Source organism: Furipterus horrens, unplaced genomic scaffold (genome assembly GCF_987537825.1).
Source record: "Furipterus horrens unplaced genomic scaffold, mFurHor1.1.pri manual_scaffold_4, whole genome shotgun sequence".
Taxonomy (NCBI): Eukaryota; Metazoa; Chordata; class Mammalia; order Chiroptera; family Furipteridae; genus Furipterus; species Furipterus horrens.
This window is the reverse complement of record NW_028327174.1, coordinates 11243524-11267299: the sequence shown is the minus strand read 5'-3', so window position 1 is coordinate 11267299 and position 23776 is coordinate 11243524. Positions and strand designations below refer to the sequence as shown.

Below are 23776 nucleotides of genomic sequence, written 5' to 3'. Positions count from 1 at the left end.
CCGCCCAAAGGCAAGCAAACCACTAACTAGAGGTGTGGAAACTAGCCGCACAGACATCTCACTTGGTCATCTGAGGCAGGGAAGCAAGCGTGTGGGTGGGCAGGATGATGTGACACCCCTCATTAGGGTCCGTTTTGAGGAACCTGGAGGCTCTCAAAGGCCCTCCACTCAGCGGGACAAAGCTGGAATGTCATGGTGAAGGAAAAATGGAAACATGTATAGATACTTAGCTCCTGGGTCAAAGGCATTTAGAAAGTATATTCTTAGACCCTCCGTTCTGTTCCCATCAGGAACCGAGGTGGAGAAGGAAGATGAGGCAGGAGAGGGGAGAGTGTAACAGAGCACCCCATCCTCCCAGGCTGGACCCTGTTAGTCAGAGAACAGGCTGGCGAAAGACTTCCTCAGGTTGCGGATGGTTTCGGCCTTGGCCTCATCCTCACTCGGGGGCCCGCGCTGGGAAGTGTCGGATGTGCTGAGGCTGTTCGTCAGGGACTGGGATTTGCTGAAACAGAAACGCAAGGGAGTTTGAAGGTGACAGGGGCTGGACTCCTGAGGAAATAGTCATGGGGGGCTTGCCTGGAAGCTGGGTGGGTGAGCCCAGCCATCACAAGGATATTAAGACCAGAAACCAGGCATCCCAATGCTTACATGATCCTGGGGATGTCACATGCATTATTTAACCTGCAAGGTGGTTCCTGGTTCCTTCTTTTCCAGGTACAGAAACGGGCTCACAGCAAGTGATGGGAGCACCCCCAAGGCTCACATTCTTTCCACTAGACCAGGCTGCTCAGAGGGCAGCCGTCAGTTGGGCAGTTTGACCCTCTCCTGCCTACGTGTACAAACCCGCTTTGTAAACTGTAAAGTGCTGTCTCAACATCAGCTTGTGGGTGCTCCTCTTATACTTCCTAGAAGTTTGAGGATCAGGAGGCCTGTGTTCTAGATGCCCCCACTGCCATCTGACTCCTCTGGCGGTGAGCAGGTAACTTTCTGCTTGTCCATAAAAGGGGGGGGGGGGCGGTGTCTGACATGTCCTCAGGCTTCTTCTAGCTCTTTCTCTCCAAAATTCAATTCCCATCTCTTCCTTAAGCCCTTATTGCTGATTGGAGCCCCTTTTGGATTTCTCATGGTGCCCACTGTTTGAACCATAGTGTTTGAACTTCTGGCCCAGCCAAGTGCTAGGACAGGGACATAGGAATGAGTACAATTCAGAGGCCCACAGGCTAGAGGAGGTGACAGACATAGGAAGAGAGGATATAACTATGTCTCCAAGTGGTCTTATCAGCAAAACGGGCTCTCTTCTACCCCTTGCTCATTCTGCACAGGGCCCTATCCAGGACTAGGCACAGAAAAGGCATTTGATCGATACCTGCTGACGTGAACCAAAAAGTACTTTGGAGCAGTAACGCAGGAGATTTCAGTGTTTCTAGCGAGATTACTACAAGGTCAGTGTCCAAACCTGGCTGAAGTCCCGAAGCCCTCCCCTGTCCTGTGATGAGCTGGGCTGCCGCAGGTGTGCCGCCCCGTGCTGGCAGCGTTCTAAGCACTACCTGTGCATAACCTCATTTTAATCCTTATGATAACCCGGGGGGTAAGTGCTGTTGTCCCCATCATGCAAGTGAGGAAGCAAGGAGAAGCCAGGTCATTGGTCTGAGGTCAGGAAGCTTTGCAGTGGTAGAGCTGGAAACCAACCCACGCAGTCGGACTGGGGAAGTCTGCTTTCAATCACTCCGCCTTCAATCACTCCGCCACAGTGCCTGAAGCGTCACTTGCTAATGTCTGTCATACCAAAAATACTGTATTCCCTCACTTATCGTGGGTGTTACGTTCTAGACGCCCTCCCCCGCGATAGGTGAAAATCCGCAAAGTAGGAACCTTACATTTATTTTAGTATTTATATATATTTTAAGGCTTTATAAACCCTTCCCACACACTTATAAACCGTTCCCAGTTCCTTATTAACCTTTCCCACTCCCTTAACCTTTTCCACACTTTTATAAACACTACTTACGTTCTTAAACATATTCCACACTCTTAAACCTACGTAACTTTAAAAACATACGTATACAGTACCGCAAAATCCCGCGATATAGCAAAAAATCTGTGATAAATAATTAAATATAATATTTTTTAAAACCCCACGATACAGTGAGGCCGCGATAAGTGAACCGCGATATAGAGAGGGACTACTGTATATTTATCCTTTGACCCAGCAGTACCAATTCAGGTATTTTCTCTATAGCTGGACCTGTACACATAAGAAATAGTGTGTGCTCGAGGTTAATCATTGCAGCCTTTTTTTTTTTTTGTAAGAGCAAACCAGATTTCTATTCATGGTAGATTACTTTGACAAATGATAGTACAACTGTACAGTGGACTACTACACAGCTGTGAAGCAGAGATAATTTCGATGAACTTGGCTCCAGGAAATATTGTTGAAGTAAAAACCAAGGAGCAGAATGGTGTGGGTAGTGAATACCACAGTTTGTGTAAAAAAGTGACGGGGGAGACCATAAGAACATATGTTTTTGCATTTGTACAAGGAAACACTGGAGGAACACACAGGAACTACCTTCTGGGAGCAAGAGGCAGGAAGGCATTGGATGGGAAGGAGCTAGGAGTAAGGTTTTTCAATACACAGCTTTGATATAGTTGATATCTTTTAGATTTTTGAGTCATATGAACATATTACCTATTCAGAAATTAGCATAATCCATGAACTGGATGTCTGTGTTTAATCCCAGTTCTAGCAGTGAAATTTTTGGCAAGTTAGTTAATCTCTTTCTCTTATTTAATACAGGGTGGGGCAAAAATATGTTTACAGTTGTTTGCATAAAAAATAATACAATAATAAATAATAATATAAGAATAAAATCTGTGTTTTGTGTACTCACAACTGTAAACCTCCTTTTGCTCGACCCTGGATTATCTCCCTTGGTTAAAAAAAAAAGGATAGTAGTTATTAACTTTTAAATTTGTGAGAATAAAAAAAACAAACAAACCTACTAGGTAAAGTGATGAAGTGCTTGGCACATAGCGAGCAGGTAGTAGATGCTAGTGTAAAACTATGATTATCAATATTAGCGTTTGGACGGTTTACAAAAATGATGGCATAGAATCCTTCCGCCCCTGTAATCCATCCTTTTGCAATGTGACCTTGTAGGGTCCTCCCGCCAGGAGTCTGTTTCCCTGCCTCTTGAGTCTGGGCTTGGTCATATGGCTTGCCTTGACCAGAAGCACAGGATGGGATGAAATGACAGTGAAGGTTCTAAGACTGGGCCTTCAGAGGCTCTGCAGCTTCTACTTTTGCCCTTTTGGAATGCAATTCCACCATGTGAGGGAGCCGGGCCCAGCCTGCAGGAGGATGAGGCCCATGGAAGGAGCGAGGCCCAGCTGACCACTGGCTCCACCAACCAGATGTGCCCTGAGGCGACCTGGACCCTGCAGCTCCTTGAAGCTTTGGCATTATGAGTGATCCCAGAGGCGGGGTCGCTAGATTTAGTAACTGGAAATACAGGAGTAAACCCGAATTTCAGGATTTTTAGCACAGGTATAGCCCATGCAACCCTTGAGGGTATACTTACACTCTCCGTTCTTCATTGTTTAACTGAAATGCCTGCCTAACTAGGCACCTGTGTTGTATCTGGCAACTCTACAGGAGACACCTGCAGAAGAGCCTCCCAGCTGAGCCAAACTCAGAACAGACTGCTGAACGGAAAATTCTGAACAATGAAAATGGCTGTTCCTTAAACCTCTTGTTAGGCAGCAGGAGAGACCTGATGCATATATATCTGGAGGATCGTGGTGGGGCCTGGTTTATACTCTCACCTTGATGGGCCCTATCTGCCCCCCAAGTTCCATCCCCCCAGGCCTCCTTTGCCCATTTCAAGTCTGGGGAGGCTTCCGTGGGTCTTCCTTTGTCTCTGAGTCTCTGACCCTGAGTCACCCCTGCGCCGATCTCTACCCTCCTCGATCCCAAAGCACTTACTTGAGATGGGGGTGGGGCGGTGCTGGCTTCTTGGACTCCTCCCCCTGTTGGGAGGGACTGCGGCCCTGCGCGGGCAGCCGGGGCTGCGCGGGGAGGGTGGCGCCCGGCCTGGAGGCCTGGTTCGGGGAGCCGCCGCTGGACGCCCGGGGCAGCTGCGGAGAGCCCGGCGATCTCTGCTGCTGTGGGGATCCCGACTGGGGGCTCAGGGGCTGCTGGCCTTGAGGGGAGAGCCTCTGCTGGGAGGGGCTTCCAGATCTTGAGGGCTGAGGAGACTGAGCCTGGCGAGGGCCCCCTACAGGGCGAAAAGATCAGTACATTCAGGTTTTTCTTAAGGTGAGAGGGCTGTGCGCAAGTGTTGCTTCAAGGATGTTCATTACAGCGTTTTTTATGACCGCAAAACCCGGAAAATAACATAAACGCCTAACTGATTAGGGACATTAAGATACACCCATATAGTGGAGTATGCTGTGGTCATTATGCATGATGTTACAGAAAAATAATAAATTCCATGGAATATTGTCGATATATGCTAAATAAATACTACTAACGGAAACAAGCGCAACTTATAAAACGGTACATACAGATTTATTGCATTTTGTCACATATGTATAAAGCTGTGTAAAAAAGAACGACTGGAAGGTTATACACTAAAACCAGGGTGTCTCAAACTTCAATGTATATGCATTACCAGGGGGTTCTTGCCAAAATAAAGATTCCGATACAGTAGGTCCAGGGTGGTGGTAGGGACTGAGCTCTGTTCCCGCGAATTTCATATTTTGAAGTCCTAACCTCAAGGTGACTGTTTGTGGGGATAGGGCTTTTAAAGGAGATAATTCTTGTTAAATGAGGTCATACGGTGGGGCCCTAACCCAATGGGACTGGTGTCCTTACGAGAGACACCAGAGGCAGACACACACGAGGAAAGGCCATGTAAAGACGCAATGAGAAGGCGGCCGTCTGCAAGCCGGGGAGAGAGGTTTCAGCCCTGCCGGCGCCTTGGTCTTGGCCTTCCAGCCTTCAGCTGTGCGGGAACACGCCTGTTGTTGGAGCCACGCAGCCTGTGGCGTCGTTAGGGCCGCCAAGCTGACCGGGGCAGGCCGCGTCTGTGGTCTGGGCTGTAAGTCAGGAGGCGTTGGGCACCGAATACAGAAGTGGTGGGATTGTGAAAGATTTTAATTCTCTTGTTTTGTTCACTAATGTTTTCCACACTGAAGATATATTACTTTTGAAACAATGAAAAGAATGATCCCTTAATTTTGGAAAGCTCTCTTAATTTTTCTAAGAACTTTCAAAAGCAATGTATCGTTTGCTCTAACAGAAGCTGGTAGGGAAGATACCATCTTTTTTTTTTTAACAGAACAAGCCTTTTAATTGTTCCTATTGCTCAAAAATCTTCATTTAAAAAATGTAGCTTTCTGAGCCTGTGCGTGTGCCTTCAACCCTTTCACATCGATGTTCACGCCATCCTGCCGCAGACACATCCAGCACACACGGGCCCGCCGTCGGGCCCGCCCACGGGTGTTTTTGGTTTAGACACATCATCAGACCATGAGGTCTCACAGCACGAACTCTGCGAAGTTGGCCTGGGCATATGCTGCATGCAGGTTTTAGTGCTTTACCAAATCAACCTTTCTTTCTTTCTTTTCTTTCTTTTCTTTTCTTTCTTTTCTTTCTTTTCTTTCTTTTCTTTCTTTTCTTTCTTTTCTTTCTTTTCTTTCTTTTCTTTCTTTTCTTTCTTTCTTTCTTTCTTTCTTTCTTTCTTCTTTCTCTCTCTCTTTCTTTCTTTCTTTCTTTCTTTCTTTCTTTCTTTCTTTCTTTCTTTCTTTCTTTCCTTCCTTCCTTCCTTCCTTCTCTCTCTCTCTCTCTCTCTCTCTCTCCCCTCTCTCTTTCTTTCTTTCTTCCTTCCTTCCTTCCTTCCTTCTTTCTTTCCTTTCCTTTCTCTTTCTTTCTTTCTTTCTTTCTTTCTTTCTTTCTTTCTTTCTTTCTTTCTTCTTTCGTTCCTTCCTTCCTTCCTTCCTTCCTTACTTCCTTCCTTCTCTCTCTCTCTCTCCTTTTTTAAATAAAAGCTTATTGATTGTAGAGAGACAGAGGCAGAAGGGGAGAGAGAGAGAAAGAGAAACATCAACGTGAGAGAGAAACACCAATGAGCTGCCTCCCACACGTGCCCCAACGGGGGACTAAACCTACAACTTAGGTTTGTGCCCTGATTGGGAATCGAACCCCCAATCTTCTGGTGTACGAGATGATGCTCCAACGAAGTGAGCCACCTGGCCAGGGCAGCTTTCCCAAACTTGCTGGTATAAACATAAACAATTCTATTACCAAGGGTCTGGGACAGCCTAGTTTTGTTAGAGGTTATACCGTGGCTTTGATTCATTCTTTACTAATTCTTTACCTCTTTCATTACTATATGTCCCAGTAGATTGGAAGACCCATGGATCTCAAAATTCAAACACCTATAGGGCCAGTCAGGTACATAAGTAAATAAAGCAGGCAAGTGTCAGAAAAATCATGTGGCTATAAAACTGTTTCCCACTTTAGGTAAAGAGGTGCAATTGACTGAGTCTCTGAGGCAGTGACGAGAGGGAGGAGGAGGACCGGAGGCTAATGAGGGGAGTCCTTGCCCTGTCGGAGGAGCAGTTGTGACTGTCAGGGATGGCTGCTGTGTAGGAATTCAGGCCCATTCACTGTTTCTAGAACTCATGCTTTGTCCAGGGAAGCTGCAAACCTACATGTTTATGGAAAAGCTCCTGATCTTAAAATGTGGGTTTACTTTTTTGTTAAACCCACTGCAGGTCAAAGAAAACATCTGTTTTCTACTTTTATCTTAAGTCTCCTCCCCCTCCACCCCTACTGATAATATCTTGGAAAGTCTGGACACTCACTGATTATTTATTAACGACTTCTTGACTTCCTATTATACTCTTGGGATACATCAAGGGACACTCTAGTTATTTCTTTCAGCTTCTTGGCAAAGCAAACATTTTACTATTTTTATTTGTGCACATACAAAATGTATACCTTATATAGATACAATATGTGCCTAAGCACAGGATTCGTGCTAAAAAACGATAAGGCTTATTAAAAGAAAATGTCACTTTTACCAAGTTGAACATTGAGTTCAAAAACAAGTTAATGTGATCTTGTTATTTCGGGAACTCAATGAAAGCATTGTTTTTAAATTAGCCTTGTTATTTTTAATCTGAATGTTAATTCAACGAGCATTTTCTTTAATGATCTTAATTGGTTTTAAATGGATTGTTTTTCAACTCACTAAAAGTGTGTTTAGCCTCATGCCCCTTAAAATAATATCTCTTTATCAAGCATGTCTCTACTCTGGGCCGGAGAGGAAACCAGAATACAGTAGCTCTCTGTTTTAAAAGTGTTCTGTTCAAATGTGTTTTAAAAAGTAAGTCCCGAGGCAGAGTGGGAAAGGAGAGGTCGGGCAGAGGCACAGCCAGGACCCTGGCAGGGTGATGAATAAGTCGTTTTTGAACATTTATAACTTAGAACCTATCACCAGCTGGGGAGCAGTGTGGCCGCATTAATTATAAGAATTGCTAATAATCATCATAATCATGAAAAACAACATGTATATTATAATTGCTTGTAAGACACAAGTTATTAATAGTTTCTGATACTAAAGCTTATATAACTTGTTATTAATAGTCAGCTATTAGCAGTGGGAGCTAACACCTAGTAAGCACCACCTCTGGGCTGGACACCTGGCTAACTGCTTCACCTGTGTTACCTCCTGGGCAGCTCTCCATCCATAAACGGGGCAGCTGTGCCATCCTCCTTTATCATTGGGGAAACTGAGCTCAGAAGACGACTGTAACTTGCCTAAAGAAGGATTCTTCTTATCTGCTGGAGAAGAACCCCCGTGTTCATTTATACACAGTTGTACAAACAATGCAGTTTTACTTGCTGCTTTTCCAAGGAGAAAAGCATAGGCCAGAAAGACGAATGGGGGCGTTTTATCTAAGGCCGGTGGAAGAAGAAGCCCTTTAGTGGCCGAGGCCCATTTCCCTGAAAAGCAATGAGTCTGTTAACTCTTAATAAAAGCGACTGGGGGGCTGGGAGCACAGCATGACAGCAATGCTTTCTTTCAGATAGGTTCCGAAGCGGACCCTTGGAGCCGCCACGCGCTGCCTGGCCTGGCCTCTGGATGCGAGACTTCGCGCGGGCGCTGGAGGGCGCCCGAGGGCTCTGACTGCACGCGGGGCAGGGCAGGATCTCTCCTGGCCCGAGGGTGCGAGCCCCCGGGCAGCTGGCACCCAGAAAGGAGTCGGTTGCTGCCATGACTCCTCTTCATCGCGTCTTCAATAGTTTTTCCATTCCCTGCTAAATGCTGTCACTAAGTAGCAATGATGCAATACTTTCTGAGGTACGATTTCAGCCGACACGGTTATAGATAACATTCCTCTGGTCTCTCCCTCGAGCTGGTTGGCTCATAAACGTGCAGCCGGGCAGCGCTGATGGCAGGGAACAGAAGCTTCCTCCAAGGTCTGCGACGGCAGACTTGTGGACCTGCCACGCTCTTGCCACGCTTGCACGGACAGTCTCAGCACCCAGCTCTGTGAAAAGGGAGCACTGACCTTTCCCTGCGGCGCGACTGGAGGCTAAACACGAGGGAATAGACGGGGAAGTCCCTAGCTCAGTGCCTGCACCGATTAAGTCCTTAACAAGTTTACTTGCGGTCTTTCCTGCCTTCCTTCCCGGCTTGAAGGGGTGCAAACCTCAGAGCCGCACTCACTCTGCAGAGAGCGGGGGCACAGACCGCGGATGAAGGACTAGGGTGGATTTCTCCAGCGTGCCTTCTGGACACCGCGCACGGACCCCTCAGGGCCTTTCAACACCCTCGCTGGACGGTGTCTCCGGGGGGCTGGTGCTGGGTCCTACCTTGGGTGGGTGGGCGTGGCTGGGCTGGCCCCGGGGATTTTGCTGGTTTAGTCTGCGGAGCCTAGAGCAGGAGAAGCAGAAAGAAGCCCGTTGTGATGACCACAGCATTTCCTTCCGGGGTGGGAGGGCAGGGTTTACAAAGACCTTCTTATCGCTGAGGTCAAGCGTACATGAAGTGTGCCTTTTTAAAGTGTACAGCACAATGCGTTTTTACACGTGGATACACTCGGGTGCCCATTCCCGGATCTGGACAGAAAGATTCCAGTGGAGCAGGCGGCCCTGTGCCCCCTCCCAGCCAGCAACACCTTCAAGTATCACCACTATTCAGATGTTTGTTATCACAAATTCAAGGTTCTGTGGGCAAAGTGGGGAGCAGGTTTTGACACTTGTTTTTCCAGAAAGCTGGGGAGCTAGCAAATTCTTTGGAGAACGAGCTGGTAATCTGTGGTGAGGATGGTGGAGGGGAGGAGCTATGTGGGGGCTTGTGAAGGTTGGGGGATGGGGAAACAGGAGACACAATAGTCTCTATTGACTGGTGCCCCGGGATCAGACAAAGGGCATGTGTGTACACCAACGTGCGTGCACACACACACACACACACACACCCTGCCCGCTGCTCAGGCCCAGGATGGAGGGCACAGAAGGGACAACTGACTTCTTATGTTAATCATCTCTGCCCACAGATGCCCACGCCCATTTGAGATGAGCTTTTTCTCCCCACGATGAAGGGACGAAGGGCCCCTCGGACCTTCTAGAGTCCGGGTCAGGAGCAGCAGAGTCTAGAAGCTCTCTCCTGCTGCCCAGCCTGCGTCCACACACCATTCCTTTATCCCCAAGGGCGTTCCTTCCTGGGGGTATCTCCTTTGGATCTAGGAGCCTCCTATTCCCAGACAGCTTCACATTTCTCATGGCTACAAAGTCTCCTTTGTTTCGGAGGACCTTACCCAAGGCCTCAGGGGCGAGGGCACTGTGCTCCCTGGCATCAGGAACTGGCTCATTTTGGAGACAACGAGGTCGGCTATCAGCTGCCTGTCCTCTTCCACATGCTCTCCAATCAGGGGCATTGAGCTGTCCATCACCTGTGGGAGGGAAATGACGCCTGAGGCACCGCTGTGCACAGGTAGCGGGCAAGAGCTGGCTCAGAGCACAGAACAGAATTGATCACTAGATGGCGATGTTCTCCATGAAAACACCCGCCCGGCGCCTCCAGCAGGGACGGACCTCTCTGGAGACTTGCAGTTCCCTGCAGTTCAGTCTAAACCAACTCCCTGGATTCAGTTCAGTTCAGCCGACATTCGGTGGACCACAGAACCGTGACCGAGGGCAGGGAGCCCTCGCTGACCTTTTCTGCCCTTTTCTTCGGGAAGTTGGTCTCTGCCCCCTCTTCTCCCACTCCGGCCCCCTGCCCAAGGTCGCGGCTGATTTTCTGAACTTTGGCCCCGAGGTCAAGGCTTTCCACAAAGCCAGAAGCAGTGAGGTGGGGGTTCCAGCATCATCATCATTATCATCATCGTCATCTCTCTCTCTCTCTCTCTTTCTCTCTCTCTCTCTCTCTCTCACACACACACACTCACACACACACACACGCACACATACTTGGGTTGAATTGGTCCAGGGTTCAGAGAGAGGAGGGGAGAGGAAAGGCCTGTCCCCTCCCTCTCCCTCCTCGCCTCCCCCCGCCCCCCCGCGTTATGGCGGAACATAAGCCTGGAGTGAAACATTCCGCAGAGAGAGGGCTGTTTCTCAAAGGAGGCCAAGCACTTATATTGGGAGGGGCCCGAGAGCTCATATATTCCCTGCCCTGCTATTTTTGCAGCTGGGAAAGCCAAGGCCCAGAGGTGGGAAGGGACTTGCCCAAATTCATGTGGGCCAGTCATCCAGGTGACTCCCCAGGCCCTGCAGGGGAGTGAGGCCTTGGCAGGCCCTCTCTTTACTCCCCATTCCTTTTCAGCCCTCTTCACCCCTCGCCCTTCTGTCAGACTCACTGTCTTGTCTCCCCTTTCCTTAAGCTCTGGACTCACCAAGTTCTTTCTTTCTTCCCCCCCCCCCCCCGACCCTTATGCACCTCAACCCCTCACTCACTCTTTGCCCGGCTCTCAGCCACCAGGAAGCATCGAGCCAACCCTTCCTCTGGGAAGCTCTCTCTGGCTGAGCAAGCTCTGATGGACCACCTCTTGCCTGTCCTCCCGCTGTCCTCACCTTGGTCCCTGCGCTGGAGGGTTTACCCCCAGCACTGTCATCTCCCATTTACCTGTGTCTCCCCAACTTGTGTGAAATCAAGGACAGGCCCATGTCCTGTTAAACATGTATGCCCTCAATACTTACCTATTAAGTGGAGGAATGAAACATCTTTGCAGTAAGTCTGGCTCATAATGATAAAGACACTAATAAGTGCTTGTATTTTATTGAGCACTTACTATGTGCCAGGCATTGTTCTCGGCACTGGGTGTAGATAATCTCACACAAATCACAGACAAACTCTTTGAGGCAGTTACTAGTATTATCCTCATCTAATGATGAGGAAAGTGAGAGTCAAAGATGTGGCAAGTTCAAGGACATATTGTCAGCAAATCATGGTCCTTCTATTTCTCACTAAGCACTGAAACAGCTCTGTGGTAAAAATCGGAAACAGGAAACCTGGGTTCAAGGCTTAGTTCTGCTACAGACTTGCTATGTGATGGTGGGCAGGCCAGTTTTCCTCTGAGGGCCCCCTCTTTCAATCACCCGTTAGCCGAGGGGTTTGGGCAGCTTATGAATACCCTTCCGGATGGTACTTTTCAAGTTCTAGGAGCCTAAAGCACCCAGTGTGGTTGGGAAGCTGAAAAGCCAACTCCCGGTTGTGGATGCTGATTCTAACATGGTCCTGAAAACTGTCCCCCAAGTTAGCTCCTCAGGGCCTGAGCCCAGGTCCTTGGCACCCCTGGTGCCAGTGCCTGGCACAGGGACAGTCTCCCGATGGGTGTGGGCCGAGCTGAGTGGTAACTGTGGAATCTGTACACAGGCCTGTCCCTTCTGCCCCTGCCCCTGCCCACCTCTTTCTGCTCTGTTTTCTGATTCCTCCAGTCCCTGGAGTGGAAAACAGCCACCACAAGGAACCTGAGGTTAGAGCATTTTGGAATCCCCACGGTGGACACAGCCAGAGGAAGTGAACACTCTGGTCTCCCCAGGGAAACATTTTTCCAGTGAGCAATGCCATTCCCTGGACAGGTCATGGAGGGCAAGTTCAAGGGTCTTTCCCCTGAGTATTTCACTGTGAAGATATTCACAAAACATGTCAGACAAATGCTATGTTCTCACCACAGAGGTGGCTGAAGAACGATATTTTTGGATCTCTTCTGCTTTTTTTTCCAGACTGGGGAAAAATACCTTTTAACTTCCTGGTAGCAAGCTCTCCATTTCCCTTGATCCTCCCCTAAACCCAAAAGCAAGGGAAATAACTCTGCAACTTTTCTGAGAGAAAAAACAATCCGAAGATACCATTTTTTTTTCCCCTTCTGGAACATTTTTGAAAAGTTGTTTTCTTGTTCGTTAAATCCAAACTCACTAAGTTTGACCCCCTGCCCTTTTTTTTTTTTTTTTAATGTGTAAGGTCTTTTATCTCTGAGCCTTTTGCAGGGAGCCTGGGCCTCCGAGGACAGGTTTTTGTTTCCTAAAAGGTGAAAGCTGAGGAAGCTCAGAGAGGCAGGATCTTTGAGGGGCAGAGACCATGCTAGTGCAGGGGAAAGCGAGCAGAAGCGAGGGCTCCTCCTCTCCTGACTGCTGTCCCCTCTCCGGATGGCAGCTCCAGGAGGCAGTGCCCACTGCTGTCTCTGACCGCCTGGCTCGGGCTCCGGCCCCCGGGCTGCAGGCTCCGTGAAGGACGGAATGACTGCGTGTGTGCAAACCCAAATTCACATCTGGTGGTCCCGTGAGGAGAAGCAGAGGCGGGTGGGCCAGGAGGGGTCTCAAGAGGTGCAGTGCCCCAGGCAGGAGGGCCCGGGTCCACCCTTGGTCTGCAGCTCCCAGGGCATCTCGGGAAGAAGGGCATCCACGCCTCCAGGGAGCAGCCTGGCTCTGGCTGGGGGGTGAGCATGCCAGCCAGTCATTCTGCACCCTCAGCATCTCCTCTGAGAAGGGCCCCTGGGGGACTTTCTGGTGCGGTGGCAGCCTGGACTGCAGGGGGAGCTGTTTTCCAGAGCAGGACTGAACTTGCAAATACAGATGCAACTCATCCCTGGGAGCTTCCTGGCCTTTCTGGGGAAGGTAGAGGGACTCCCACCCCTTCACCTCCGAGGGCGGCCCCTCCCTGGGCAGGACTGTGAGAACAGGGGCAGGGTCCCACCCTGCGAGTCCCCCGGTCCTGCTGTTCTGTGGGTCCCAGGGGAGTGGAGCAGACTCAGGGCCTGGAGGAGCGGCAGGCTCTGGCAGTCACCGGGCTGCGTGCTTCCCAGCAGCGGCGCACACCCCGGGAGGGGCAGCCACAGGGCTGGCCCTCACACCCTCACCTGCCGTGGCCTGGGTCAGCCCCAGCACCCCCTGCCCCACCGCTCGTCTGCTGTGGTGGGAGGAGAAGGGCCCAGGATGGGGGCCTTAGAAGGTGCTTTCAGAGGGTGTGAGTGGGACGTCAACTTGGGGAGAGAAAGGAGAACTCTGAGGATGGATGGGCATTTTCAGGGGAAAATGGGGGAGTCGTGAGCTGTGGTGGCGGGGCAGGGAAGGGGAGCTGAGGAGCAGACAGAAACATTGTGGGCCCAGGAGAGACACTAAGGAGCTGTGGAGGCGAGAGGGGACTCGTGGGGTTGGGAAAAGCACAGAGGGGAAGCTGGTGGTGGGAGGGGACAGTTCTGGAGGACAGAGGAGGGCTGTGGGAGAGATTCTAGGACCACGGCCCTCTCGGGCCTCCCTTGGACAATTAACTTCTCTATATCTTTCCCTCTTTTCACACCCGTGCACGGCTGTGCACCCTTTCCTAACCTTCAATGCCCTGCCACTCCTTGTGTACCACCCTTCCTCCCTGCCAGCCTGCACCCCCGTTTTGTGTCCCCAGAGCTGCGCCTGGGCCTCGCCCATGAAAGCCCCAAAGTGCATGTGTGTTGAATGAACAGATGGTGGAACCTCTGCACGGTGACCTTACACAGTTGGACACCGAGAACACTCAGCAGCTCAGTGGCACAGAATCTTGCCACCTCGATGTCCTTGCCCTCCCCGTAGGCCCCCAGGTTAGGAAATGTTGTTGAATCTCATGCGTGGAGCTCCTGAGGCTGCTCAGAACCGCTGGGCACAAAGGTTGTGGGTTCCCCTGTGGGCGAGGGTGGTGGGCGAGGAGCCTGTGGGAGCCGCACGCGCCTGGGCCACAAGTCAAGCACAGCTGGCCACGCTGGGGACCACATCCAGACCCCTCCCCTCGGGCACGCCTGCCTGGGCGCTGGACCAGGCCAGGGGGACCCCTGCTTCTTCCCTCACCTCGATGATGTAATCTCTGCCATCCTTGCTGTGGACGGCCTTGACCGCGCAGACGTCCAGGCCGCCAAACATTTCCGAGCAGCTGTCCACCCACAGCCTGTACCTGCGGGGATGGACAGACAGTGAGTGTAGCCAGGCGAGAGCAGGGACGCGGAGGAGGGGCAGAGAGAGGTGCAGACGGAGAGCTGCAGAGACCCAGAGAGGCACACAGAACAGGCAGCGAGAAAGAGAGTCACAGACACCATTCAGAGATGCTAAGAGAGAGGAAGGGATAACAGAGGTGTGGCCAGCAAGACAGAGAGACAGAGACAGAGAGGCAGTGGGAGAGACAGGACGGTAAAAAAAGAAAAAAAGGGTAGAGCCATAGATGGACAGTAAGACACACACACACACACATACACACACGGAGACCAGAACGGGAGCCAGGCTGGCAGGGGAGAGGCCTGATGAGGGGCAGCAGGACGAAGAGTTGGGAGAGATCCCAGTCCCACCCCAGAACCTTGCTGGCTCCACAGCAGTGGGCAGCTGGCCCTGCCCCCAACCACCGCCATCCTGGACACCCAGTCCCCCTGCAGTCCTTTTCCCTTGGGAAAGCGGCTCAGAAGGCTTCAGGGATCCCTCCCAGCCCCAGCCACCCGGCCAGACGAATGCCTGCAGGGGGACAAAGAGCACATTCTGCCCGAGCCTGGGGCGGGCATGCAAGGGATCCCTGCAGCCTGCTCCGGGGCCAGGGGCCTGGCCCTCTGGACCTGCTGCTTTTGTTCCCTTTCCAGCCGCTTGATGGCTGCGAGGCCAGTTTGCTTTGCAGGGGAAAGAGCTCCAGGCAGGACTCTGCCCTGCAACAAGGGGTTGGTTGTGTCTGAGAGGGTTCCGGGCTGGGCTTGGGAGTCACCGGGGACTTTGTGGCAATGTTCTCGCATCTCTCCCCACTCTGCAGGGTCACCCGGGGCACGCCTACTCTGAGATCTGTTTGTGTCCCTGAGCCATGGGCCTGGGATGAGGAGAGACCATGGCTCAAGCGCTCTTAGAGCAACTCTCTCATCTTCCAATGCCCACTGAGGCCCAGAGAGGGCGAGCGGCTTGGCCAGGTCACACAGCAAAATGGTAACAGAGCTTGGATGGCCCAGATCTTCTGGCTCCTAGTTCAGTTCTTTTATGCACCTGGAGTATGAGAGATCATAGAAGCACAAGAAAGGATGAAAACTCTTATTAACCCTATGAAGCTCTTACTCTGTGCCGGGCACTCTGTGGGGGATTGACCCCTCAGTCTTTCTAACCCCCACAACTACTATACGAGGAAGGTCTGAGGGTTTAACCCATTTTACTGTGGGGAGACTGAGGCTCCGAGAGGTTACTAAGTGGCTGTGCTGGCTTCCAAACCTTGATGCGGTCTGATTCCACAATCCAAGAAGACATTCTGCCTCTCAGTTAGAACATCATGACCTGTTCTCCCTCAGCACGGGAGGCCAGCAACCTGGATTCTTGCCGTTAATTTCCTCTGTAATTTTGGGTGCGCCTTTCCCTGTATTTGGCATCAATGGCCGACTGGTGGGGCACCCATTCATAAATCCGGCTTCTTCTCAATAGAAGAGGGGGATCTGGACCTCGGCCCAGAGGCAATTCTGGGGTCACCTACCGAGTGCACCCCATGGGGCATAGTCCCCTCCCCCAGGGCCAAGGAAGGGCACTCATGGATGGAGAGCCTGGAGTACATGGGGTCCATGCTCCCCTCCAGCCTGGCACCCACCAAACCACATCATTGGTTTTGTCAGGAGTTAGGCTGCCTGGCAGGCAGCTGAGCCAGGTGGAGGGAGGGGTCGGGGCCTCTCTCTGGGCCCCCAAGGACTTTCCCCTGCACACATAGGACTTGGAGCTCCTTTGCAGGCTTTGGGGTACTGTCTGTGATGTTGCAGAAGGAAAGTGACTTCCAGGCCAGAAGTAGAGTAGACCTATCACCCTGGTGGGTTCCTGCAGGGATGGCCCATGTGGTCTGAAACTGCGCAGAGCCAGAGACATGGTGGCTTGCTGGAGACATTTATGAGCAGCTCCGAAGGCATTAGGGAAGGCTGGGCTCACGTTCCCTAAAGGCTGTGGAGAAAAGGGCCATGACTGCTCCATGAATGCCGCTAGACTAGATGGCTGGGATGTGCCAGGTAATGAGCACACGTCCTTGAGACTAGTTAGTGTAGGTGGGTTCCCAGATGGAAGGCAGCAGCTGCCACCTGGGGCTGAGGGAAGGAAGGAAGCCAGCGTTTACTGTATCCCTCCCCACCACGGGCCAGTGCTGGGTTAGGTACTGAACATCACTCCGTCAGTCAGCACTCTGACTTGGGTATTGCCTCCAATTTATCGCTGAAGAACTTCAGAAAGGTTAGTTAACTTACCCTAGGTAACACAGCTTGGAAGAGGCAGGAACATTCTCTTTTGTCCATGCTTCCTCAGCTTAGAGTCCCTGAACAGGAAGTTCCATGGGGGCCGGGACCATGTCCGTCTTGTTTGCCAGTTTTCCCAGGGCCTCGCTCAATAACTGACCTCCCATTTGTGCTCAACAAGTAACTGACAAAGAAACAAAGGAATGTCTCCCAACTCCAACTCATTCTTTACAACGTGATGTTGGCACCACCTCCTTCTGGAAGCCTTCCCTGACTTCACCCTTTCCTAGTTTGCATTGGGTGTCCCTTCTCTGTGCTCCCACTGCAAACACCCAATGCTCACTTTCACCCTAATGTCACCACACTCTTTGTCTCCTTTATTAGCTGGGGAGCCCACAATGGACCTCACAGTGGGTCTGAACAACATTTATTTTCCTCCCTGCTAAAGACTTCTTGATATTGCTTAGTCTTCTATCCCTCCATAAGTCCAGACATTGTTGCTATGGTGGAGGTGGGGGGGAATCCCACTCCAATCTCCAGGGACAGAGATATGACATAGGCCTATCCAATGACAGCATTGCAGCTTTCTGAGCCACAGTGATCAGTTCAGGGTTGGTCATGTCCCAGGTCAGGCCGGTCAGTGAATAAGGCTCAGGTCCAGGCTTTGGCTGAAATGGTTGGGAAAGAGTTTTCCTCCAACTGGATGTGACAGGGTCAGGATGTAGGCCTGGAGCCACCGTGGGCCATCCTGTGAGCGAGCTGGCCGAACTGAAGCCAACAGAGAAGAAAGCGGAACCGAAGCGGGTAGAGTGAGTCCTCAAGTTTGCGGCCTGGAGCCGCGCCTCTGGAATTTTCACTGCTGAAGCCAGTAAGTCCCTCTTTGGGCTCAGGCCAATCTGATTTGTGTTCTGACACGGGCACCTGATAGAGAGCTCTCAAAGGGACGACCGGATTTTTTCATCTTGGCCTCTGTAGTGCTCCGCACGACCTGGCATGCAGCGGGCGCTCAGGTCCCAGTCACTGAACAGACCTTCCTGACCCCAGCTCTGTGCGCTATAGCTGCAGGCTTGCATGCCGGGGTCCGCGGGCCCGCAGAAAGTGCGCGCGCGCGTGTGTGTGCGTGCGCTGCTGACCCTGAGAGCAGGTGATGATGGCCCTTCTTCAGGTGAGGGTAGCTCACAGCAGTGTTTGAAGGAGAAAGTCCCAAGGGACCTTCAGCCAGAGCACACTGCTGCCACATTCACAGTTTACAGGAAATCCACTTCTCCCTCCTTACACTGAGAGGGAACTGAGTCTGAGAGAAGACTGAGCATCCCAATGGCCTTGGTTCCCTAACAAGGGTGTGTCCACACAGCGGTCAGAGCAGGGAGGGACTGGCATGGACTCCCTGCCCTCTCCCTGCGGCAGCTGGGCAGGACTGGAAAGACCTTTTGAATTTGGAGTCAAGAGATCAGGTTTCTGTTTTCAGCTCTGTGGTTGATCAGCTCTGTGACCCTGGACAAGTCACTTTCCCTCTCTGATCTTTCTTCTTCCATCTGTAAAATGGGGTTATTATAATACTTGCCCTACAGGTTGTTATGGGCCATAAAGGAGACCATGCCTAGGAAAGTGCCCTGTGGGTGTTAACGCACTGGCCAGAGGGTGAGGTGATGTTCCTTGAAGACTCCTTGTTGTATTCATCACCCATCTCCTACCATGGCTGCTGCTCCTCCCTGGGCACCCTCTCTGTCCCTTACCTCTCTGTCATCGCCACCTGCTCCAGCATGGCAGAGCCTGTGTTGGCCTTCCAGTTTCCAGAGATGGAGGTTCTCCTGCATCAGAACGAATAGTACAGTGAAAGCATTAGGGACATCTTTAGGGGCATATGTCCTTGATCTGCTTTCCTTCTTTGCATTGGCTGGTAGGAGGCTCAGATTTAAATATTTGGCTCTCATTATGATATATATTCTTAGGTACACATCCTGTCCTCAGCTTTACTTTTCAGGTCGATAGCCTTATTTCTTGGATCTTACGTGTCTTTTTCAAAGCCATCTTGAAATCTAAAAATTAAAATTAAAAAAATGTCTACACTATTTGCTGAAATCCCCCACTCCTTGGCAGTACGACCCCTGGGGATTCTGGAATATTTTGACAGCCCACAATGTAGGGAAAATAACCCAAGGGGAGGAGGGGTGACTTTTTCATGGTGAAGAGCAGGAAGCCTGGCCTCATCACCCTCTCAGTTCCCTTGTATTTTCTGCCCAGCGACAACTGACCTCCTCCTGGGTGCTCCAATGCCCATGGCTCTGTCCTGTGTCAAGGCCCTCACACATCTTCCTCCCTTTGCCCGATGCAGTCTTTGTCTCCATCTTGGCTTCCCTAAGCCCTACTCATCTTTCAAGTTTCATCTGAAATGCGGCTTCCTGGCAGCCCACCTTCCCCAGCAAGAGTAGACCCCCCTACCCTGCGCCCTATACCGATGTTCGGTAATGTTCCTCTCATCTATAATGACCACTTCGGTGTCCTGTCTTCCCCGAGGGCAGGAGACACGTATGACTCTTCCCTGATGTCCAGCGGGACCTGGCACGTAGCAGGTAAGGGACTGTGAGTGCAGACACACCATCCCCGACAGCAAATGTGCACTCAGTGAAGACTGACTGAGTATAAACAAAGCGGCAGAGGTAAAGCTGTTTGTTGTAAGGCCAAGGGCAGGCATGTGATGGAGAGGAAAGGGTGACTGGGGAGAGGAATCACTGCAAAAATATGTTCTTCTAAAAGAGAAAAGAAAACGTATCGATGACAGCAGAGAATAGTTGAAGGCAGATAATAGGAATCATAATTGCTAAGGGACATCGACAAGCTTCACGCCAGCTCTGTTGCATTCAGTTCAGCTCCATGGAGCTCAGTTTAATTTGGCAAACACTCACTGGGCCCCCTCCGTCCTGGGAAATGGTCTGCGTGCGCAGGGCGGACCCCCTCTAAAACCAGAGAATAGGCATGGTAGCGTTATCCTTCCACGTGAGGAGAGGAGAGCTCTGGGGAGAAAAGGAGCACCCAGCGTCACGGAGCGTGACCCCCGAAGGAAGCCATGGAGATGCGTCTTCGAGGATGAGCAGGGATTGTTACAGTGGGATCTCCGTTGCAGTAAGAGAAGGAAAAGACTGACCTGAGTCAGCCAGACGTGAGTGTGAATCTTGGTCTCAGTGTTTTGTCGTTGTGTAACTACAGTCAGCATCTCTGAGTCTTTATTATCTCATTGGTGAAATGGGACTCAAAGCACCATCCTTACAGGGTAATTATGTGGGTTAAGGGCAATAGTCCCATAACTCCCTCAGCCCAATGGCTGCTACTATTATTTTCCAGACGGTGGAAAGAAGAAAAGAAGGCACTCCAATGCCAGGAGCAGCAGGCACAGAGCCAGATTGCTCTCCTTCCAAGAAGATAACGATAGTGCGAGCTGATAGTTAACGAGAGCTTTCTACGTATGAGACGTGCGTCTAAGGGCTTTAGAAGCACTGGCTTATTTCAGTCTCACTAAACCTAATGAGATGGGCCTTATTTTATCATCATTCCCCCTTAGTGGCAGAAGTCACCAAACTCCATCTGAGTGATTCTGTGTGCTTAACTCTGACAGCCAGCCCATGGCAGAGCCCGTCACAGGCTTGGGGAGGAGAGTCGGGGGGCCCCAAAGTGACGCAGCTGCCGGAATGTATGATGGACCGTAGACTGACCAAAGGATCTCTCTGTGTTGCACATGTACGACACTGACCCTCTCATTGAGGACGGTGGGGCTGGGGCTAAAGGAGCCAACCGAAGTAACCTTGGAAATGAGTGGAGACGATGACTGAACACAAAAGGAACGGCGCATAAGCCCCCAGCTGCACTTGGTGGAGCGTTTCTCACAGGCCTGTGGGTTAATGGTTCTGTAACTGTATGTGTTCATTGGGAGAGGAAAAGGATGGCAGGTGGTGGGGGCCAGGATTTTCCCTGTTGGAGTTTCGGGAAGTTTAGGTAAGTGATGTGGGAAGGCTAAAAGGGACCATGCGGTACTGGATGGGAGTCTGAGACATCCATACGAATGCGAGTTAGCTTTAGACATGGACGATGTTGTTACAGAAATAATTTCAGATACGTGTGCATACACGGCGTAAAGTACGCCCACATCTTTCCCAGATCTGTGTGCTGAGAGGACCTGGAAACACGGACACTCCGACCCCACTGAGCACAAAGGCCGAAGGCAGGGCAGCCCGCGGGCCAGAAGGGAGGGTGAGCGGTCAGGGGCGGAGACAGCGTTCTACCCTGAGGTCTGCCGCGAGCCCCTTCCCGGACTCGGGCCAGCTCGGGGGCCAGGAAATGCCGTAACTAATGACAGATTGGAGCTGTCAGAGAAGAAAGGCTCAGCATAAAGACTGTGGCGATGAGGTAATCCTCGAGAAGGGAAACTGGGACAAGGTGCAGTCAATGTCAAGTGGAAACTCGAACAACGAGGATCTCGGGACGGACGGTGGAGGCCGCAGGGATGCGCTGGACTGCCGCGCCGCGCGAGAATGTTCTTTAACTCCGAGGCGGCAGGGAGGAGGGGACGCCACCACCCGGAGGGCATCTGAGATTGGTGACAGGGCTGGCTAGCTGGTGGGTGGAAGACAGTGACGGGCAAGACAGGGCAGAAGTGTCCGTAGAGAACGGGCTCCATCTCTTTGGAGGAAATCGGTGAACCTCCTGCACCATCCCCAGCTTCCCAGGCAGAGGCCGAGTGGAGTTGTTGCAACTGAGGCTGTATGGCCAGCAAAACCCCAAATTGCCACTTGGCCCTTTACAGAAACATGTGCCGACCCCTGGGCCAGGCAGTGGAGGTAGCGCAAAAGCAGCCGCAGCTCCTACATCAGCGGATGTGCCCAGCTACGATGGTTACAACTTTGTGCGCAGAAACAGGTGGCAGCTGGATTTGGCCTGTGGGCTGTGGTTTGCTGACCTTGACCTAGAATAGAGTACAAACTCCGCCACACAGAAGTGCATAGAGATTTCCAGCTGCCCTCAGCCAGCTGTGGCGGCGCCCCAGTCCGGAGCCATTCACACAGTCAGGGCTCCATAAATGCCTGGCAGACAGGCATTGGTTGGCTCTCCGGGGTCTCATCATTTCAAGTGGGACCAAAAACAACATTCCTAAGTGAGAGACAGAGAGCCTTGGAGCAGACAAGTCGTCTCTAAAGACTGAGCACCATCCCCGGCTTCCACCTCGTGGAGAACCCCCACACATCCTCGTAGCCATAGCTCATATGAGTCCCCCTTTGCCCGAGCCACCCCTGGGGTGAACGTGTTGGACTTTCTGTCACTCATTGCTTTTTTCCTTACCCACAGCACCTCTGTGTCCCCTGGGGAATGCCCCCGCCCTTGTCCCACGGCATCTTGGTGGTGTTCTCCATTCCCTTCTCTAACCAAATCCTCCAACCAGAGTTGAACTAATCAGCACCGTTCCCCTGGAATTACAATCTTGACCGAAGTCCTAGATGTGAGTAGGGCAGATCCTCTTCCCAGCAGGGGTGCCATGAAGATTGTCTATTGCTTCTGGATACCCAAATCCCTGAGGCTTCCCTGGGTCCTGATATTTCTGAAACTGATAACTGAGTGATTTTCTTTGCTTGTTAGTTTGTTTTGAGTTTCTGGGCACATGGTTTTCTAATAAATCCCCTTTATAAAACTCCATCAAATGAGTCAAGTGTGGTTTCTATTGCTTGCAGCCAGAGAAATCTGATACAACCTCCTGACTGGTCTTATTGGTCCTAGAAAAAAGCCCTTTGCAGTTCATGGCCCCAGAGCCACCTTTTTATTACTTCAGGTCAGATTCTGTCACTTCCCTGCTCGGAGGAGAACAGAAGAAAATCCAAAACCTTCAGCAAGGCATTCAAGGCCCTCCTTGGTTTGTCCCCAGATTTCTCTGTCAGTCTTGTCTCCTATGACATACAACCTGTATGTACTTGAAGTTCCCCCAAATGTGCCATGTGACCTTCTTCCTCTGGGGAGACAGCCCTTGTTTGGGTAGACAGATGTCCACCCTGGGATAAGCCCTGATGGAACATCAGCCCTCAGCTGTACAGCCCAGAGAAAGGTCAGTGAAGGAGCCTGGAAGGAGACCCGTGATGTGGCATGGGGGTTCTGCCTGGGGCGCAGGAGACAGGGCTGGACCTGTGTCTCTAACCTCTGCTTCCCCCACCCCTTCCCCCACCCCTCCTCCCACCCCTCCCCCCAGTTCCCTGGCCCCACCCCGGCACTCACATGTAAGCCTTGTAGTTGGATCCGATTTTCTGGATGCGAATGTCATACTTGGAGTCGATGAAGGCCTCGGTGGTGGCATAGGTTTTGGCCATGGCCACCATGCTGGTGACGTCCTGGTAGTCATGCTGGTTTTCTACTTTGATCTGTGTGGGAGCATGAGAAGGCGAGTGCCACCCACCCAGCGTTGACCGGGCACCCACCCAACGCCAGGGTCCAGTGCCCCCTACACAGTGACCTGGAGAAGGTCACCTGCCTAGCAGGGGACAAAAACATAGGAAACAAGTCATTCTGCTGCATACCCAGAGAAGAGGGAGGGAACTAATACGCGAGGAGTCGAGGGAATTCATATAGGAGAGGCGAGCGCTGAACAGGGTTTGGAAGAATAAATGGGGTTTTCAGACGGGCCATGTAGCCGGGGGTGCTCGCAGAGAACTGAGAAAGGGCAGAGCAGCGGCAGAAGGGACTGTGTGAGGTGGACGGACAGGCCACAGGTTCAGACTGGCTGATGGGGCAGGAAGGTGGGGGACGGCTGAAGGGGGTCATCCGGAACAGTCCTCAGGAGCTTAGGAGGGGCTACCCTGAAGGCTCTGGGAAGCCCCTGAAAGAAGAAGAGGGGTTCAATGAAAAGGAAGCCTAATCTGTGTTTTACAAAAAATATCTCCAAGCAGTTCTATAGCCAACTGAACGGAGGGGTGGGATATGGGGTAGAGGCCCGTTAGAGAGAAGGGAGCGTGTGAATGTGTTTGAGTGTGTGGTGTGCCCGTGGAGTGCGTGTGTATGCGGGTTGTGTGTGTGTGAAGAGGCAGGAGATGTGTGTGTGGTA

The 23776-nt window shown here is 51.5% G+C and overlaps 1 protein-coding gene across 1 annotated transcript in view; it reads right to left on the bottom strand.

Annotated features, from left to right (window-relative positions):
- Nucleotides 1–238: 238 nt before the first annotated feature.
- The window catches only part of SYN3 (synapsin III), a 364472-nt gene continuing 340934 nt past the window's right edge, over nt 239–23776 (bottom strand). The window contains exons 7-13 of the mRNA XM_090272551.1: nt 22954–23096; nt 18438–18512; nt 14330–14432; nt 9832–9966; nt 8888–8948; nt 3986–4277; nt 239–502 (exon numbers count right to left, since the gene is read on the bottom strand). Coding sequence (XP_090128677.1) covers nt 370–502; nt 3986–4277; nt 8888–8948; nt 9832–9966; nt 14330–14432; nt 18438–18512; nt 22954–23096 — 942 coding nt within the window. The 3' untranslated portion in view covers nt 239–369. The remainder of the gene's footprint in view (nt 503–3985; nt 4278–8887; nt 8949–9831; nt 9967–14329; nt 14433–18437; nt 18513–22953; nt 23097–23776) is intronic.